This window comes from Salmo salar, chromosome ssa25, assembly GCF_905237065.1.
Source record: "Salmo salar chromosome ssa25, Ssal_v3.1, whole genome shotgun sequence".
Taxonomy (NCBI): domain Eukaryota; kingdom Metazoa; phylum Chordata; class Actinopteri; order Salmoniformes; family Salmonidae; genus Salmo; species Salmo salar.
Window position 1 is genome coordinate 9,232,469 of NC_059466.1, and position 20,999 is coordinate 9,253,467.

The following is a 20,999-nucleotide window of genomic DNA, read 5'->3' on the forward strand; positions in this document are numbered from 1 at the left end:
TGGGTATGCTTGAGCCACTCGGCCACACTGCAAATAAAGCTCTGCACTGAAGGCCCAATGGCAAATTTTACGCCGCTCTTATTTTATGTCTCTCTTTCCATGCAACTTTAGTGAGTTTATTATTTCTTCAGCAGTGTTGCAGTGTTTTACTAGTGTGACATGCATTTTATGTAGTGGCTGTTCTAGACTGATTTTTACTACAGCGTGACAGGAGAGATGTGAAAGCTAATGCAGCATTTGCAGACAAGTGTGTCGATGCTTCTGTAGCTTAAAACCTGTTAGGGCTAGGGGGCAGTATTGACACGGCTGGATAAAAAACATACCCGATTTAATCTGGTTACCACTCCTACCCAGTAACTAGAATATGCATATACTTATTACATATGGATAGAAAACACCCTACATTTTCTAAAACTGTTTGAATGGTGTCTGTGAGTATAACAGAACTCAAATGGCAGGTCAAAACCTGAGAGATTCCTTTACAGGAAGTGGCCTGTCTGACCATTTCTTGAACTTCTTTTCCATCTCTATCATTTACTAAGGATCTCTGCTCTAACGTGACACTTCCCACGTCGTCCATAGGTGCTCAGAGCCCGGGAAAAAACAGAATGTCGTCATTCCAGCCCCAGGCTGAAACACATTATCGCCTTTCTCAAGTGGCCGATCAAGGGACACTGGGCTTATGCGCATGACCCGACCGCCCCCGCCTTTGGGATTTTTTCCTCTGTTTTCCGAAAAGGAGATTCCCTGTCGGAATATTATCGCTTTTTCTACGAGAAAATTTTTTGATTTTAAACAGCGGTTGACATGCTTCGAAGTACGGTAATGGAATATTTAGAATTTTATTGTCACGAATTGCGCCATGCGCGCGACACTTCTTTACTATTTCGGATAGTGTCTGGAACGCACGAACAAAACGCCGCTATTCGGATATAACGATGGATTATTTTGGACCAAACCAACATTTGTTATTGAAGTAGCTGTCCTGGGTGTGCATTCTGACGAAGACAACAAAAGGTAATCAAACTTTTATAATAGTAAATATGATTATGGTGAGTGCTAAACTTGCCGGGTGTCTAAATAGCGAGCCCGTGATGCCTGGGCTATGTACTTAGAATATTGCAAAATGTGCTTTCACCAAAAAGCTATTTTAAAATCGGACATATCGAGTGCATAGAGGAGGTCTGTATCTATAATTCTTAAAATAATTGTTATGCTTTTTGTGAACGTTTATCGTGAGTAATTTAGTAAAATGTTAGCGAATTCCCGGAAGTTTGCGGGGGTATGCTAGTTCTGAACGTCACATGCTAATGTCAAAAGCTGATTTTTGATATAAATATGAACTTGATTGAACAAAACATGCATGTATTGTATAACATAATGTCCTAGGGTTGTCATCTGATGAAGATCATCAAAGGTGAGTGCTGCATTTAGCTGTCTTCTGGGTTTTGGTGACATTATATGCTGGCTTGAAAAATGGGTGTCTGATTATTTCTGGCTTGGTACTCTGCTGACATAATCTAATGTTTTGCTTTCGCTGTAAAGCCTTTTTGAAATCGGACAGTGTGGTTAGATTAACAAGAGTCTTGTCTTTAAATAGCTGTAAAATAGTCATATGTTTGAGAAATTGAAGTAATAGGATTTTTAAGGTTTTGAAAATCGCGCCACAGGCTGCCAGTGGCTGTTACGTAGGTGGGACGCAAGCGTCCCACCTAGCCCATAGAGGTTAACCCAAATCCACCTGTCTTCACTTACAAAGCAACTAGTGCATCATGTAATGAGATCATACGACCAAGATCATTAAAAATGAGAATCGTCCTCCAGTTATCTTCCACTTTCTAACAAAGGTTCCAATCTACAGTTGAAGTCGGAAGTGTACATACACTTAGGTCGGAGTCACTTCTTACAGCTAGGTTCTATTTTCCTGAATTTCCACCCGACTGATGTAACCAAAGTAAACTACCCGTTACTCAGGCCCGGAAGCCAGGATATGCATATATGTCATGTTCGTCGTAGAGAGGGGACCAAGGTGCAGCGTGCGTAGAGTTCCACATGTTTGAAACTCACCAAAACAAATACAGAAGCAAACGAAACGTGAAGTAATGGTGTGCTCACAGGCACAACACAAAAACAAGATCCCACAACTCAAGGAATGAAAAAGGGCTGCCTAAGTATGGTTCCCAATCAGAGACAACGATGGACAGATGCCTTTGATTGGAAACCACACTCAGCCAAAACAAAGAAATAGAAAAACTAGATTGCCCACCCCACATCACACCCTGACCTAACCAAACTAGAGGAAAATAAATGTCTCTAAGGTCAGGGCGTGACAATATAATTGGTAGCATTAGATAGAAAACATTTTGAAGTTTCTAGAAATGTTAAAATAATGTCTGAGACTATAACACAATTGTTATGGCAGGCGAAATGACAAAGAAAAACCACCCGGAATGATCTTTTTTTGAGGTCCCACGCTCTTATAATGGAAAGCTATGGGTCTTATGTAATTCCAGCTCCCAGATTGCAATTCCTATGGCTTCCACAAGATGTCAACAGTCTTTGTTCATTGTTTCAGGCTTGTTTCTTCAAAAACAAGCAAGAAATTGAAGTTTTTGTAGGAAGAGTCCCGGTACAATATCAGTCTGTTCGTGCGCCACGAAGAGGATGCGAACATACTCATTTTACTTTTCTATTGAATATACTTATTTCCATATGAAATATTATAGTTTATTTACATTTTAGGATACCTGAGGATTAAATAGAAACGTAGTTTGGCTTGTTTGAACAAAGTTTAACAGTAGCTTTTTGGACTCCCTTGTCTGCATGTTGAATGAGTGGATTACTGAATTCGATGGTGCCAACTAAACTGACTATTTGGGATATAAAGAAGGATTTTATTTAACAAAACGACCATTCATGTTGTAGCTGGGACCCTTGAGATTGCAAACAGAGGAACATTTTCAAAAGTAAGTGATTTGTTTAATCGCTATTTGTGATTTTACGAAGCCTGTGGTGGTTGAAAAATATGTTGTTGTGGGGCGCCGTCCTCAAACAATCGCATGATATGCTTTCGCTGTAAAGGCTATTGTAAATCAGACAACACAGTTAGATTAACAAGAAGTTAAGCTTTTAAAGGATATAAGAATGCTTTTAAAGGATACATGAATGTTTAATATTCCGATTATCTATTTGAATTGAGTGCCCTCCAATTTTACCGGAAAAATTAAAACTCGTTTTTCAACCATTCCACAATTGTCTTGTTCATAAACTATAGTTTTGGAAAGTCGGTTAGGACATCTACTTTGTGCATGACACAAGTAATTTTTCCAAAAACTGTTTACAGACAGATTATTTCACTTATAATTCACTGTATCACAATTCCAGTGGGTCAGAAGTTTACATACACTAAGTTGACTGTGCCTTTAAACAGCTTGGAAAATTCCAGAAAATGATGTCATGGCTTTATAAGCTTCTGATAGTCTAATTGACATAATTTCAGTCAATTGGAGGTGTACCTGTGGATGTATTTCAAGGCCTACCTTCAGTGCCTCTTCGCTTGACATCATGGGAAAATCTAAAGAAATCAGCCAAGACCTCAGAAAAAATAGGTAAATCAAATCAAATCAAAGTTTATTTGTCACGTGCGCCGAATACAACAGGTGTAGACCTTTTACTAGGATTAAATGTCAGGAATTGTGAAAAACTGAGTTTAAATGTATTTGGCTAAGGTGTATGTAAACTTCCGACTTCAACTGTACCTTCTTTAATACTCCTATCTTGAATCACCCTCCTGCACCTTCTCACGAAATCCTTTAATACAGTATCTGCCAACAAAACCACAAATAAACACTCCATCCGTCTGTGGCCAGTTTACTTCAAGACGGCTTTGTGGATACAGGTAGTCTGCACCATCTTATTGTCAACTACTTCAGACTATTATTCGCTTGGTCAGCCATAGTGGGAGAGTCAGGCTAATTTTCACTGGATTGGATTATAATTTGTCTGAGGAATTGCATCTTTGAATGTGTTCCCATACACTCCAGCTGCTAATGCATGGCGTTCATGACCGGGCCGCCCTTGATCCTGTTAACAAAGACTTTTGGACAAGTGCCCTCCACCGCTCTTTTTTTTGATAATCAAGTTTAATAAGTTCAACCACAAATTCAGCCCCTCAAATTGAAAGTGCACTTTCAAGAAGTGCTTATTCATTATATAACCCCACACACTCAAAGTCCTTGCTCTTCCCAAATGGGCCAGATATATTCTCTGGCTGCACCTCGTTCTAAGTGCATTAAGACAGGTACATTTTAAACTCTTATCCCTGTTTTTCATATTCAAGGATACATGGAGTTGAAGGGAAAGGGTAGGAAAACAAACAACAAACATTCCCTGACCAAATATCCACTGACTGCTATTATGAGTATGTGTTAAGTATATGTTGTTCTCCAAATCAAGTAAAAATGTATCTGATCATTTATGCATATGTTATTGGATGGTGCCCTCATTGATCATGTCCCCGCGAAAAAATATCTAGGTATCTGGATTGACGAATAGCTATCTTTCAAAAAGCATGTTGATGAGTTAGTTAAGAAATTAAGAATTTAAATGGTGTTCTTTTAGGAATAGGTCATGCCTTTCATTAAATAGCAGAAAACAAATTATTCAGTCGACAGTCATACTGGTTATAAACTATGGCAATATTGTCTATATGAATGCAGCTGCGACTTTATTGAAGCTATTGGACACAGTTTGTCATAGCGCACTATGCTTTATTACTGGCTATAGGTTTGGTACACATCACTGCGTTCTGTATCAGAAAGTAGGCATTGCCCTCTTTGAAATCTCGTAGATCGATGCACTGCAACTTCCGCCGTACCTTACTTTATTTTTAACTTAGACATGCAAGATATCAGATCTGGTCTCCACTGAGTTAGGTAAATCTGCTTTTAGTTTTTTTTTGCACCTTACTTGTGGAATGATCTCCAAGGCTCTCTAAAGTTGGATGAATTTGTTCCACTAGGGCAATTCAAAAGGCTGATTGAGGACCTTTTTACTGAACAATGTTTGTTTTCTATGATTGTGTTTTGCTTTTCGTGTATTGATGTGAATATTGATGTGTCTTGATGTGTATACAGGGCACATCTGTGAAAGAGACCTTGGGCTCAGCATGACTCTGTTAAATAAAGGTTAAATAAAGCATTTTAATAAAATAAAGCCAAGAGAGTCCCATGGGCCTTGCCCGACTTGACACAGACGTGGCATTGAGTCCTATGCTAATGAATGTAGCGTGCCTTCACTTGCCGGACCCATTTCACACGAGGTCACAGGCCAAGCCAAAGGGTCAACTGGTTTGGTCTGGATTAATTGAAGTAAAGGGAGAGAGAGGAAGGATATGCCAGTGGGTGCTGCTGGGAATAAAGCTGTCTGTGTCTGGGGGTGAAAGAGAAGAGAAATAGGCTAGTGAGTGGCAAGGCCTCAACATTTTTCGATACCCCTACCTAAATACATGTTATTCTGAATCCAATATGGCCAACATAATTACACTCAAACACCTTCACCTGCATATAAATTGCCCTGGTTTATTTTGTATTGTGTTATTTTGCCTTGCCTCTGTTGTGTTCTATTAAAAATCAGCCGTTTCCAGCTACAATAGTCATTTACAACATTAACAATGTCTACACTGTATTTCTGATCAATTTGATGTTATTTTAATGGACAAAAAAATTTGCTTTTCTTTCAAAAACATGGGCATTTCTATGTGACCCCAAACATTTGAATGGTAGTGTATTTATTTTTAAAATATCAAAAAGTAACACAAGAAAATTACATAACAACGAGGCTATTTACAGGGGGTACCGGTACATAGTCAATGTGCGGGAGTACAGGTTAGTCGAGGTAATTTGTAAAGTGACTATGCATAGATAATAAACAGCAAGTATCAGCAGTGTAAAAACAGAGTGTGGGGGGGGGGGTGTCGTCAGTGTAAATAGTCCGGGTGGCCATTTGCTTAATTGTTCAGCAGTCTTATGGCTTGGTTGTAGAAGCTGTTAAGGAGCCGTTTGATCATAGATTTGCCGTGTGGTAGCAGAGAGAACAATCTATGACTAGCGTGCCTGGAGTCTTTGACAGTTTTTAGGGCCTCCCTCTGACACCACCTGGTATAGAGGTCCTGGATGGCAGGAAGCTTGGTCCCAGTGGTGTGTTGGCCAGTACATACTTCCCTCTGCCATGCGGTCGGAGGCCGAGCAGTTGCCATCACTACCTACCCAGGTAGTGATGCAACCAGTCAGGATGCTCTCGATGGTGCAGCTGTATAACTTTTTGAGGATCTGAGGACCCATGCTAAGTCTTTTCAGTCTCCGGAGGGGGAATAGGCTTTGTCGTGCCCTCTTCACGACTGTATTGGTGTGTTTGGACCATGATAGTTTGTTGGTGATGTGGACACCAAGGATCTTGAAGCTCTCAACCTGCTCCACTACAGCCCCGTCGATGAGAATGGGGGCGTGCTCGGTCCTCATTTTCCTGTAGTCCACAATCATCTCCTTTGTCTTGATCATGTTGAGGGAGAGGTTGTTGTCCTGGCACCACACGGCCAGGTCTCTGACCTCCCTATAGGCTGTCTCATCGTTGTCGGTGATCAGGCCTACCACTCAGGCCTACCACATCGGCAAACTTGATGATGGTGTTGGAGTCGTGCTTGGCCATGCAGTCATGAGTGAACAGGGAGTACAGGAGGGGACTGAGCACGCACCCCTAAGGGGCCCCTGTGGTGAGGATTAGCGTAGTGGATGTGTTGTTACCTACCCTTAGGACCTGGGGGCGTCACGTCAGGAAGTCCAGGATCCAGTTGCAAGTAAATGTGCAATAGATTATGGTCATTATGTGCTAAACTATGTCGAATATTGGCCTGTTGAAAATACAACTCCCTACTACATCGCCCAGTTCAGGCTGAATTTGATTTACACTACCCGGTCAAAAGTTTTAGAACACCTACTCATTGAAAATATATTTTTATTTGTTTAACACTTTTTTGGTTACTACATGATTTAATTTGTGTTATTTCATCGTTTTGATGTCTTCACTATTATTCTACAATGTAGAAAATAGTAAAAATTAAGAAAACTGGCAGTGTACCTCTAGAGAACCTGTGCAAAGTGCATATTGAACTCACAGAAAAAACAAAAAAACAATTGGAATTCAAATAATTGAACTGATGTCGGTCAATTTGTTGTTTAAAAAACAAAAAAATAACACTTCGGTTAATCGCTCAGCACTACTTTTCTATATCCAGACAATGTTGTATGAGTGTAATTATGGCACGCTTATTGGATTCCCAACATAGTTGAATTACACTAAAATAGTATTGAGTACAGTACACAAATCTGAAAGATGTCTTTCAATTAAAACATGTACTGTATATACAGGAAATTAAACCACCATTTAATGGTATTGTGGCAGCCATATTGGATTTTGGACATCATAATGGTTTTAGAGTCAAGACTATGGGAGCCCCCTTACGTAATTGCAAGAGGCTGAACATATAACATCCACAGAAGAACCTTTAACTGAAAATAAATTACAGTTTTCACTGTCTCAGCCCACTTGTTTTCCTAAAAGCTGATTAGAATACAATACCCAAAATATAAAAAAGACATGTATAGCTGCATGTACTTTTGTCATGCAGGACCATACACATTTCACTTGGAAAGTTGTCTATGAAAGAGATTCTCCAAGAAGGGCCTTCGTCAGGGAGGTGATCAAGAACCCAATGATCACTCTGACTGTAACGGGCGTTGTAAGGATTGGACCAAGGTGCAGCGGGAACGTGTATACTCATCTTCTTTATTAAATCAAAAGAAGGAAAAACAAACAAATCACGTATACAAAACAACAAACGTCACTAAACAGTCCTGTCAGGTGCACAGACACAAAACAGGAGACAACTACTCACAAATCCCATAGAAAAAAAACAACCTTCTTAAATAAGACCTTCAATTAGAAGCAACGAGGAGCAGGTGCTTCCAATTGAAGGTCAACCCCATTAATTAAACATCGAAATAGAAAGACTAGAACTAACATAGAAAAACACTAACCTAGAACATAGACCAAAAACCCCTGAACACTCTAAACAAACACCCCTCTTACATAATAACATAGCCCAACAAACCCCGAACCACATAAAACAAACACCCCCTGCCACGTCCTGACCAAACTACAATAGCAAATAACCCCTTTACTGGTCAGAACGTGACACTGACAGAGCTCCAGAGTTCCTCTGTGGCGATGGGAGAATCTTCCAGAAAGACAACCATCTCTGCAGCACTCCACCAATCTGGCCTTTATGCTAGAGTGGCCAGACGGAAGCCACTCCTCAGTAAAAGGCACATGACAGCCCGCTTGGAGTTTGCCAAAGAGGCACCTAAAGGACTCTTAGATCATAAGAAACAAGATTCTCTGGTCTTATGAAACCAAGATTGAACTCTTTGGCATGAATGCCAAGCATCACGTCTGGAGGAAACCTGGCACCATCTCTATGGTGAAGCATGGTGATGGGAGCATCATGCTGTGGGGGATGTTTTTCAGCGGCAGGGACTGGGAGACTAGTTAGGATCGAGGGAAAGATGAACGGAGCAAAGTACAGAGAGATCCTTGATCAAAACCTGCTCCAGAGCGCTCAGGACCTCAGACTGAGGCAAAGGTTCACTTTCCAACAGGACAACGATCCTAAGCACACCCAAGACAACGCAGGTGTGGCTTTGGGACAAGTCTCTGAATGTCCTTGAGGTGCCCATCCAGAGCTTGGTCTTGAACCCGATCAAACATCTCTGGAGAGACCTGAAAATAGCTGTGCAGCGACGCTCCCCATCCAAACTGACAGAGCTTAAGAGGATCTGCAGAGAAGAATGGAGAAAAACTCCCCAAATACAGGTGTGCCAAGCTAATCGAGGCTGTAATCGCCGCCAAAGGTGCTTCAACAAAGTACTGAGTAAAGGGTCTGAATACTTATTTAAATGTGATATTTAAGTTTAAAACATTTTATACATTTGCAAAAATGTCTAAAACCCTGTTTTTGCTTTGTCATTGTGGGGTATTGTGTGTAGATTGATAATGGAAAAAAGCATTTGAATCCGTTTTAGGGGTCTGATTACTTTCTTAATGTACAATGAATGTCAAAAGTAAAGCTTACGTTCATCATACATTTTGTGGTAGAGATATTCCACCTTTTGTATCTCTGTGTTTACAGGTCTATATTTCCAAGATGCATTAAGTTATCCTAATGTTTTTTGTTTGTGTATGTAGGGCAGATAACTGACTACTTGTATTCCACATTTGTGCAATATCAGAGCTTGCAAAATTGGTTACATTAGCTTATATGCCCCCCCCTCTCTAGCCAGGCATTGTTCTGCACATTTTTGAGTTTAGCGGGTGTCACAATATCTATAAATGTAACCATTTTGCAGTAAAATATTTTTTCACAACCATCTATTTTTTTAAATGGGATATATTACAGATGTGAAAAACATGGTTGTGTTTTGTTCTACCTCGAGTAGGGATATATCTAAAACTAAAGCTCTTTTTGAGGATTGGCCACTAAATCAAATCAAATCAAAGTTTATTTGTCACGTGCGCTGAATACAACAGGTGTAGACCTTATAATGAAATGCTTACTTACAGGCTCTAACCAATAGTGCAAAAAAGGTATTTGGTGAACAATAGGAGGGTAAGAAATAAAACAACAGTAAAAAGACAGGCTATATACAGTAGCAAGGCTATAAAAGTAGCGAGGTTTCATACAGACACCGGTTAGTCAGGCTGATGGAGGTAGTATGTACATGTAGATATGGTTAAAGTGACTATGCATATATGATGAACAGAGAGTAGCAGTAGCGTAAAAGAGGGGGTGGCGGTGGCGGTGGCGGGACACAATGCAGATAGCCCGGTTAGCCAATGTGCGGGAGCACTGGTTGGTCGGCCTAAATTGAGGTAGTATGTATGAATGTATAGTATGAATGTATAGTTAAAGTGACTCTGCATATATGATAAACAGAGAGTAGCAGCAGCATAAAAAGAGGGTTTGGGGGTAGGGCACACAATGCAAATAGTCCGGGTAGCCATTTGATTACCTGTTCAGGAGTCTTATGGCTTGGGGGTAGAAACTGTTGAGAAGCCTTTTTGTCCTAGACTTGGCACTACTACCATGCGGTAGTAGAGAGAACAGTCTATGACTGGGGTGGCTGGGGTCTTTGACAATTTTTAGGGCCTCCTCTGACACCGCCTGGTGTAGAGGTCCTGGATGGCAGGCAGCTTAGCCCCAGTGATGTACTGGGCCGTACGCACTACCCTCTGTAGTGCCTTGCGGTCAGAGGCTGAGCAGTTGCCGTACCAGGCAGTGATGCAACCAGTCAGTATGCTCTTGATGTTTCAGCTGTAGAACCTTTTGAGGATCTTAGGACCCATGCCAAATCTTTTTAGTTTCCTGAGGGGGAATAGGCTTTGTCTGAGAGATGATAGGATCTCCAAGATTGGCGCTTGACAAGGGCCGTGCTCCTCTCCCTGATCATTGTGTATGCGGTAATTACAGTCGCCTCTTCGACACTCCCGCTATTGTTCTCTGGCCCTATCCCCCTATCCGTCTGTCCACACACAGAAAGCAGAAATGAACAAAAACGAACCCGAGAAGTCCATCAAAAACACACACACACTTGTTTAATTGCAAGCATTTGACAACAAGAGCTATTCATTAGCTGGGCATTGAGACGGGCTTGATGAAGCTTGGGGTCGGCAAGAGCTGCCAAGACTGGAAACTCGTTACCCCTACTGCTGCTCATCCTTATCACATGTTTGGAGCTCATCTCATCATGTCTCTTCTCATCTGCTCCATCAGTCTTTCCAGAAGTAGCTTGTTTATGGAGTAGCTTGTTAGCATAACTAACTGCCCTGAACTGGCTTACTCTTCTGATGTACCATTTGCAGTGCTTCATTTCCGGTGCTAGTTTCATTCTAGGCTCCACAGCACACTGTGTTTGGGACTATTGATTGTGTACTAATGTTGTCTACGTACATTGTAAAACACTCTCCATTAAAGCGCTTTTCTCTAAGAGTTTCAGAGTAGGGTGACGTCACCTCAGATCTGTACTGAGCACAGGTCAGCTGAAGTCGGGCCGGGGGAGGCGGTTTGCTGGGGTCTGGAGTTTTTTCTTGTTTCCAGACAGTTTCAGACAGCATGAGAGAAGAGTGAGAGCGGAGTGACAGGCATGATGTGGACCATACCTCAGGACTACCTGGCTTGATGACTCCTTGCTGTCCTCAGTTCACCTGGCCGTGCTGCTGCTCCAGTTCCAACTGTTCTGCCTGCAGCTATGGAACCCTGACCTGTTCACCGGACGTGCTACCTGTCCAAGAGCTGCTGTCCCAGACCTGCTGGAACCCTGACCTGTTCACCGGACGTGCTTCCTGTCCCAGACCTGCTGTTTTCAACTCTCTAGAGACAGCAGGAGCGGTAGAGATACTCTCAAAGATCGGCTATGAAAAAGCCAACTGACACTTACTCTTGTGTTACTGACTTGTTGCACCCTCGACAACTACTATGATTATTATTATTTGACCATGCTGGTCATTTATGAACATTTGAACATCTTGGCCATGTGCTGTTATAATCTCCACCCGGCACAGCCAGAAGAGGACTGGCCACCCCTCATAGCCTGGTTCCTCTCTAGGTTTCTTCCTGGGTTTTGGCCTTTCTAGGGAGTTTTTCCTAGCCACCGTGCTTCTACACCTGCATTGCTTGCTGTTTGGGGTTTTAGGCTGGGTTTCTGTACAGCACTTTGAGATATCAGCTGATGTAAGAAGGGCTATATAAATACATTTGATTTGATTTGATGTGCAGTAGAGAGTGAAAGCTCTTGTCTTTGCCTGCCACCCGAAGCCCAAAAGCCTTCTGAGACTTTGACAGACAGGGAAGCCAGAGCAGCTAGAATCTCCTAAGAAAGATATCAGACTGTCTGTTTTCCCACTTCCATATGTCTGCATATCATCTGCAGGACAGTACAGAATATGTGCAACATGTTCATATCATTCCCTGTTGTAGTGTTGTCTTCATAACTATATTCATTCATGGTTTGCGGAAGTATTTGGTTTGATTCAAATGAATCCCATCCTAAATGAATCCCATCCTATCCTATGAATCCTATGAATCCCATCCTACTTTTCATCTCAAGTATGCCCTCAATAGCAATGCCAACAAAAAGCCTTCCTAAGAACTGCGTATTCTTCCCTCCGATTTCTGTCATTGTGTTTTAATGGACCCCCTCTTTCTCTCTCTCTAGCCTCTGAGCCCAACTTGAAGCTCCGGTCCAGGCTAAAACAGAAGGTAACGGAGCGCAGAAGTAGCCCACTTCTACGCAGGAAGGACGGTCCAATTACCACCGCCAAGAAGCGCTCTCTGGACATGGCTGGTAAGCTTCTGCCGCACAACGCAGCCCAAGCGGAACACGTGAAAACTCACACAGCCCTTGCATCTATGACTTTAGTACTTTTCTGTAGGTTGAAATCAATAGGTTTCCAACCTGGTATATTGATCAGTATGCATGTTGTGTGGGAGCCTCATGTCTTGTGTTTTATGTATTTTTTTGTAGAATTGGCCTGCAACAGCGCTCCTGGTTCGGGCCCCAGTTCGCCCAACAACAGCTCCAGTAACATCACCAATGAGAATGGCATCGCTGGCTCCATGTCCAGTAGTTCAGTAGAGGTAAGCACTAAGCAGCCACTCGAACCTTAACCTACATTAAGCTGTTAGCTTACTGTGACCATGCAGAAACCAGGAGCTTCTGATATACTGTACTGTTCTCTTTTCAATCTGCCTTTATGTTGACTGTTCCCAGTCACATTGCTGAGGGCTGTTTGCTTAATATGGCCCGAGCCAAACAGTATGTTTTATGTCCCACCTGTTAGTTGTTGGCTCACACAGTCAGGCGTGTGCGTGTGTGCCTGTGTGCTTGCATGCTTGTTTGATATGGTGTGACTGTTTGTGTGTGTAAGTATGTGCACATGAGTGTGTAAATGCAAGTGTCTCTGTGTATAGGGTATGTGTATCTTTGTATCCTTGTGAGTATCTAAGGCTCTGAGCGTATGTGTCTCTGTAAGCAACATGTGCTCCAGATGGCCAGTGTAGACAGGAGGCCACAGGGGTCCGGGGGAATGACCAGACAGGGCTGTTTATTTTTGCAGAGGGGTCTATTTGTCTGGCCTGTGTCTGTGTTTCAGTGTCTCTTTCTGACTGTGTGCTCCTCTGTTTACAGGCCTCCCTGGCCCACAGGCTGGCTGGCCGAGAGGGCCCCTTGAGCCAGCTGTCTCTGTACACATCGCCCTCGCTGCCTAACATCACCCTGGGCCTGCCTGCCACCGGCCCTTCCAGCGTTAGTTCATACACCCACTTTTCTCTCGTTCTCTTAGTTTTTACTTTCGTTCTTTCTTTCCGTTCGTTAGTATCTTTCTAACCTGACATTTCACTTTCTCCCTTTCTCTCTAGCCCACTTCCCCCCCACACTCTCTCCACCGCCTTCCCCCAATTTCTTATGTTCTCCATCTAACTTGCTATTTCTCCCCATCTTTTCTCTCACTCATTCTCTCTTTCCTTCTCTCGCTCTCTCCTTTCTTTCTCCTCTCCTCCATCACTTTGAGGGCTTGCTTGCGCACATGGCCCTTTCAGAGTGGAAGAGTCTACATAGAGGGGGCCCTGTCTAGACCTAGTCCATCTGTCATATGTGGCTTTTCAGCCTTACTCCATTTCAGAAAGGCACCATTGAGAGACAATGACCAGCAGTCAGTGACGCATGTACTACCCCCCATCTCACTCTCACTCGCTCTATATCCGTTTCCAACTCTTCCAAGTCAATTCAGGCAGAAAGTTATTCATTCACTGTAGTTAATTTATATATTTTGCCCTGTAATGGTTTAGAGGGAAATTATACTACAGTTAGATGTTTCTTGGTTTGCATTAGGGGCAACTTTTCTCCTATCTCTCACACTCTGTCTCTCTCTCTCTTTCTCTTTCTCTCTCTCTCTGTGTCTCTGTCTCTCCCTCTATTTGTCCCTTCAGATGACGTCGGGCCAGCAGGAAGGTGACAGGCATTCAATGCACGATAGACCGCAGCAGGGCTTCCCCATAACCACTCCCTTCATCCCAGGGGCCCACCTGCCCTCCTACCTGACCGATGGGGGCTCGGCACACAATCCCCTCCTCCAGCACATGGTCCTCCTGGAGCAGTCCCAGAACCCACTAGGTCTGTCTTGCTGTAAGCATATCCACTCCGTCTCAGGCACTATCTAAAGCACATAATCTCCAAAACCTGGTTTTTAAAGGACCACCTGGCTTGATGGTTTCAGTGGCGGCTGGTGAAAGGAGGACAGCTCATAGCAATTTCTAGAATGTAATGAATGTGTTTGACATTTCCATTCCAGCCAGTACAATGAGCCTGTCCTCCGGTTTAAAGTGACAGCAGCCTCCACTGGTTGAGTACCCGATGTTACTTGTGGATCATCCTATTCATGTTGTGTCTGTGTTTTCATGTGTTTCAGGCCTGGGCGGGATGCCCCTGCAATCGTCCTCCATCCACAAGCTGCGTGGGCAGCACCGTCCCCTGGGGAGGACCCAGTCAGCCCCTCTGCCCCAGAACGCCCAGGCCCTGCAGCAGCTGGTGGTCCAGCAGCAGCACCAGCAGTTCCTGGAGAAACACAAGCAGCAGTTCCAGCAGCAGCAACTGCACATCAACAAGGTGTGTGTGGTGTGTTTGTGTGTGTGTGCATGCATCCTTTGTTCTTTTATGTGTGTGTGTGTGTCTGCTATGTTATGAAGCACAAGCAACAGGCCCAGCAGCAACACAGCAACTGTACATCGGCAAAGTGTTGCCTGTCCTGTGTGCGTGTTCCTGTGCATGCTTCTTCCATCGCCATAACAACTACGTTATGGAGGAAGCCGCTTCCTTATATGGTCGACAGGAAAGAGCTCAGTGTGTGTGTATTTATGTGTGTGTGTGTGTGGTGATTAGGGAAGATGGAGAATCATAAGGTCGGAGCAGGGTGGGGGTGTAGAGATAATTATTGCTATTTTTTTCTCCCTCTTGAATTTCTCTTTCTCTATAATTCCTGAGGATTATATGCTATATGGTGGGTCTAATCCTGGATGCTGATTGATTAAAACTGTGTTCCAGCCGGTGTCTATTCCACAAGTTACCACTGGCTAAGGCTATGACGTTGTAATTCTTATTTAGTGTTCCATCCCACTGCGCAATCTACTGTCTCATCAGCCCAACCAGGCAATTTAGAAACTTGATCGCCATTGTGAAAAGCATCTAGACATTTCCCCTTTCTTTTAGACTACCATTTGGTTTTCAACAGCATAGATTTGTATAAACCTTGCTGTCTTTCTCTCCGACGTTTGCAACATCGTTTCAATATTGAAATTTGATCTCCACTGTCCCACTGAGGATTAGCGTGTGACGATGAGACAAACTGCTTTTCTCAGACAGTTGAAATCATGAGTCAGCATAATTGTTATGGATATATACAAAGAAACGTCAATAGAGAAAAAGGTGAAACAAAATGAAATGCAGCTAGTTTGCTGTCTTTCCAGCTTTAGTTTGAAGTGGTTGTGTTAGCTGTGTAGTTGGCTAGCAGCTCCTCTGAACAGTGTCCTGGCGAGGGAGCAAATTCCAGACTGTGTTAGACGTAGTGATAATGCCCTCGAAGCCTGTGTTTGGAGGATATATTGGCACGGTTTGCTGGCTCTCTTGACAATATACAGTTGAAGTCGGATGTTTACATACACTTAGGTTGGAGTCATTAAAACTCGTTTTACAACCACTCCACACATTTCTTGTTAACAAACTATCGTTTTGGCAAGTTGGTTAGGACATCTACTTTGTGCATGACAGAAGTAATTTTTCCAACAATTGTTTACAGACAGATTATTTCACTTATACATTCACTGTATCACAATTCCAGTGGGTCAGAAGATTACATACACTGAGTTGACTGCCTTTAAACAGCTTTGAAAATTCCAGAAAATTATGCCATGACTTTAGAAGCTTCTGATAGGCTAATTGACATAATTTGAGTCAATTGGAGGAGTACCTGTAGATGTATTTCAAGGCCTACCTTCAAACTCATTACCTATTTGCTTGACATCATGGGAAAATCTAAAGAAATCAGCCAAGACCTCAGGAAAAAAATTGTAGACCTCCACAAGTCTGGTTCATCCTTGGGAGCAATTTCCAAACGCCTGAAGGTACCACATTCATCTGAACAAACAATAGTACGCAAGTATAAAAACCATGGGACCACGCAGCCGTCATACCGCTCAGGAAAGAGACGCGTTCTGTCTCCTAGAGATGAACGTTCTTTGGTGCAAAAAATGCAAATCAATCCCAGAACCACAGCAAAGGACCTTGTGAAGATGCTGGAGGAAACAGGTACAAAAGTATCTATATCCACAGTAAAATGAGTCCTATATCGACATAACCTGAAAGGCCGCTCAGCAAGGAAGAAACTACTGCTCCAAAACCACCGTAAAAAAGCCAGACTACGGTTTGCAACTGCACATGGGGTCAAAGATCTAACTTTTTGGAGAAATGTCCTCTGGTCTGATGAAACAAAAATACAACTGTTTGGCCATAATGACCATCATTATGTTTGGAGGAAAAAGTGGCTAGGACAGTGGCTAAGACAGGCAATCCATGTGGCTAGGACAGGCAAGCCCCATATTATTGTGGAGGACTTAATTCTTCCTGCTGCCGCGGATATGGCTGGGACAATGCTTGGGGAAAAGGCCCAAAAAACTATACAGACAATGACTTCATCAAACAACACTGTTTCACGACGCATCAGTGATATGGCAGGAGATGTTTAGAAACAATTACTGCTTCGTATACAAGCCAGTGAATTATATGCGTTACAGCTGGATGAGTCAACAGACGTGGCGGGCCTGGCACAGCTCCTGGTATATGTCCGTTACGTTTATGGGGGGTCAATTGAGGAAGACATCCTTTTCTGGAAACCAGGACAACATGAGAGGATATTTTTAAAGTACTGGACAGCTTTGTGACATCAAATACACTTTGGTGGTCAAGATGTGTTGGTATCTATACTGATTGCGCAAAAGCCATGACAGGGAGACATATCGGAGTGGTAATGCGTGTGCAAGCAGTTGCTCCACTTGGGTACACTGCAACATCCACTGTGAGGCTCTTGCTGCCAAGCGAATGCCTGACAGCTTGAAAGACGTTTTGAACACTACAGTGAAAATGGTTAACTTTGTTAAAGCAACGCCCCTGAACTTTCGTGTATTTTATGCATTATGCAATGATATGGGAAGCGACCATGTAACGCTTTTACAACATACAGAAGTGCACTGGTTATCAAGGGGCAAAGTATTGACACATTGTTTTGAATTTAGAGACAAGCTTAAAGTTTTCTTTACTGACCATAATTTTCACTTGTCTGACTTCTTGCATGATGACGAGTTTCTCACACGACTGGCCTATCTGGGTGATGTTTTTTTCTCGCCTGAATGATCTGAATCTAGGATTACAGGGACTCTCCGCAACTATATTCAATGTGCGGGACAAAATTGAGGCTATGATTAAGAAGTTTTCTGTCTACATTAACCTCTATGGGCTAGGTGGGACGCTTGCGTCCCACCTACTCAACAGCCAGTGTAATCCCGTGGTGCGTTATTCAAATTCCTCAAAAATGCAAAAACTTCAATTTTCAAACATATGACTATTTTACACCATTTTAAAGACACACTGTCCGATTTCAAAAAGGCTTTACAACGAAAGCAAAACATTAGATTATGTCAGCAGAGTACCCAGCCAGAAATAATCAGACACCCATTTTTCAAGCTAGCATATAATGTCACATAAACCCAAACCACAGCTAAATGTAGCACTAACCTTTGATGATCTTCATCAGATGACAACCCTAGGACATTATGTTATACAACACATGCATGTTTTGTTCAATCAAGTTCATATTTATATCAAAAACCAGCTTTTTACATTAGCATGTGACTAGCATGTGACTAGCATTCCCACCGAACACTGCCGGTGAATTTACTAAATTGCTCACGATAAACGTTCACAAAAAGCATAACAATTATTTTAAGAATTATAGATACAGAACTCCTCTATGCACTCGATATGTCCAATTTTAAAATAGCTTTTCGGTGAAAGCACATTTTGCAATATTCTCAGTAGATAGCCCGGCATCACAGGGCTAGCTATTTAGACACCCAGCAAGTTTAGCACTCACCAAAGTCAGATTTACTATAAGAAAAATGTTATTACCTTTGCTGTCTTCGTCAGAATGCACTCCCAGGACTTCTACTTCAATAACAAATGTTGGTTTGGTTCAAAATAATCCATAGTTATATCCAAACAGCGGCGTTTTGTTCGTGCGTTCAAGACACTATCCGAAAGGGTAAATAAGGGTGACGAGCATGGCGCAATTCGTGACAAAAAAAATCTAAATATTCCATTACCGTACTTCGAAGCATGTCAACCGCTGTTTAAAATCAATTTTTATGCCATTTTTCTCATAAAAAAGCGATAATATTCCGACCGGGAATCTGCGTTTAGGTAAACAGACGAAAGAAAATAAAGCATGGGGTTGACTCGGGCACGCGCCTAAGCCCATAGTACTCTGATCGGCCACTTGCCAAACGCGATAAAGTGTTTCAGCCAGAGGCTGCCTCGATATCGTTCAGCTTTTTCCCAGGCTCTGAGAGCCTATGGGAGCCGTAGGAAGTGTCACGTTATAGCAAAGATCCTCAGTCTTCAATAAAAAGAGCAAAGATGAAACACAACTTGTCAGACAGGCCACTTCCTGCATGGAATCTTGTCAGGTTTTGGCCTGCCATATGAGTTCTGTTATACTCACAGACACCATTCAAACAGTTTTAGAAACTTTTGGGTGTTTTCTATCCAAAGCCAATAATTATATGCATATTCTAGTTACTGGGCAGGAGTAGTAACCAGATTAAATCGGGTACGTTTTTTATCCGGCCGTGTCAATACTGCCCCCTAGCCCTAACAGGTTAACAATGACCACACACAGGTCTTTCCGTCATTGTATGATTTTATGTTGTTGTGCAAATGAACGCAAGCTTACGGACAATGTCAAATGTGATATAGCGAAGCACCTGAGTGAGCTGGGTGCGCGATTACGCCGGTACTTTCCCGAAACGGACGACACAACCAACTGGATTCGTTATCCCTTTCATGCCCTGCCTCCAGTCCACTTACCGATATCTGAACAAGAGAGCCTCATCGAAATTTCAACAAGCGGTTCTGTGAAAATTTAATTTAATCAGAAGCCACTGATAGATTTCTGGATAGGGCTGCACTCAGAGTATCCTGCCTTGGCAAATCGCGCTGTTAAGACACTGATGCCCTTTGCAACCATGTACCTATGTGAGAGTGGATTCTCGGCTCTCACTAACATGAACACTAAATACAGGCACAGACTGTGTGTGGAAAATAATTTAAGACTGAGACTCTATCCAATACAACCCAACATTGCAGAGTTATGTGCATCCTTTCAAGCACACCCTTATCATTAACCTGTGGTGAGTTATTCACCATTTTTTATGAACAAATCAGGTTTTATATGTAAGATGGCTAATTAAAGAGCAAAATTATTATATTATCATTTGTGCCCTGGTCCTTTAAAAGCCCTTTGTCACTTCCCACGAGCCGTGTTGTGACAAAAACTCACACTCATTCTTATGTTTAATAAATGTATCGTATAGTGTGTGTGTGTGTGGCAGGCTTACAATGATGGCAAAAAAACTACATTTGAGAGTGCGCTGACCCTGGTGCTAGAGTGGGTATGCGGCTGGAGGTTGAATGTTTGAAGGGGTACGGGACTATAACATTTTGGGAACCACTGCTCTACGGGAATCTGTTGTTTCCCCCTACTTTTGACCTCAGAATGGACCTCAGAGTTCTCGGTGGTCATCCATTAAGAATATGGAGAATATGGCTTAGTTTACTCCCCAATGGTTTAGCATTAGATTTGTTGTTTGACAAGCAATGGGAGTGGTAGGATCTGTGTTAGTATGATGCGGCTAAATCAACCCAGTCATATTTTGGGTTTCTGACTCTCAGGATATTTTGATTGTTTGCTGGTGATCCATTAGTGGTCACTTGTCACTTTACTAGTGAATCAGCTGTCTCTGTGATATCAATATCTCCATAGTGCTGCTGTTAGATTGTAATCTACGTCCAAAAAAGTTATGTATTTGATGGAACCTTGAAACATGTATAGTTGGATATTAACAGTGTTGAGGTGTTGTTTTTAACTACCAGTTTATTAAGCATTAAAGGAACTACAGTAGGCTTCAACTTCAAAGCAATCTCATCCTTCATGTGGCTGGCTCAAATCCCAAAAGTGTGTTTCCCGCTTTAACACTAGAAAAGCTGAGCCTCAAGGGACCCCACTCGGAGCCAATGAGAAGTCATTTTGACTGCAACATTCTAACAGTCTAATAAATACGTTTCATATATGCTATTGGAAAAAAGTATCCTTTGGTTTTAATTATGAAGGTCTTTGGTAACATTAGAAATACAAAATATATATAATAACTCCATTTCATTAAGTTTAGTTTCGAGGGCCGATCATCAGCCTGTGAATGAGGGGCAGGGGTTGAAAATGACATGTCCTCTTTAAACTGTTTGTGACACATTCTAACACCATATGTGTGTTAAATATAGTTATTTAGGAAAAGTCAAGGATGGAGGGGGGCATGACTTTAAAAATGGGAGATATTTCAATTTTAAATAAAAAATGATAGCCTCAGTGCTTCTAGTGTTTAAAGAGTTACAGAAAGAGCGAGTCAAGGAGATTGAAAGGGCGGGAGGGGGGTTGAGTGTAAAAAGAGAGGCTTGTGTTTGAAGAAGAGGGACGGGGGATGAGGCAAGAGACCAGCTCTCTGACGTCAA

The 20,999-nt window shown here is 42.4% G+C and overlaps 1 protein-coding gene across 5 annotated transcripts in view; it reads left to right on the plus strand.

Moving 5' to 3' along the window:
- LOC106586120 (histone deacetylase 4) overlaps window positions 1-20,999 on the plus strand; it is a 177,207-nt gene that overhangs the window by 102,781 nt on the left and 53,427 nt on the right. For 4 of the 5 annotated variants that reach the window (XM_014172999.2, XM_014172997.2, XM_014172996.2 and 1 more), the window contains exons 6-10: window positions 12,327-12,455; window positions 12,636-12,748; window positions 13,299-13,415; window positions 14,099-14,294; window positions 14,578-14,774. In XM_014172999.2, the coding sequence (XP_014028474.1) occupies window positions 12,327-12,455; window positions 12,636-12,748; window positions 13,299-13,415; window positions 14,099-14,294; window positions 14,578-14,774 (752 nt within the window). The remainder of the gene's footprint in view (window positions 1-12,326; window positions 12,456-12,635; window positions 12,749-13,298; window positions 13,416-14,098; window positions 14,295-14,577; window positions 14,775-20,999) is intronic. The other variant, XM_014172998.2, reaches the window with a different exon arrangement.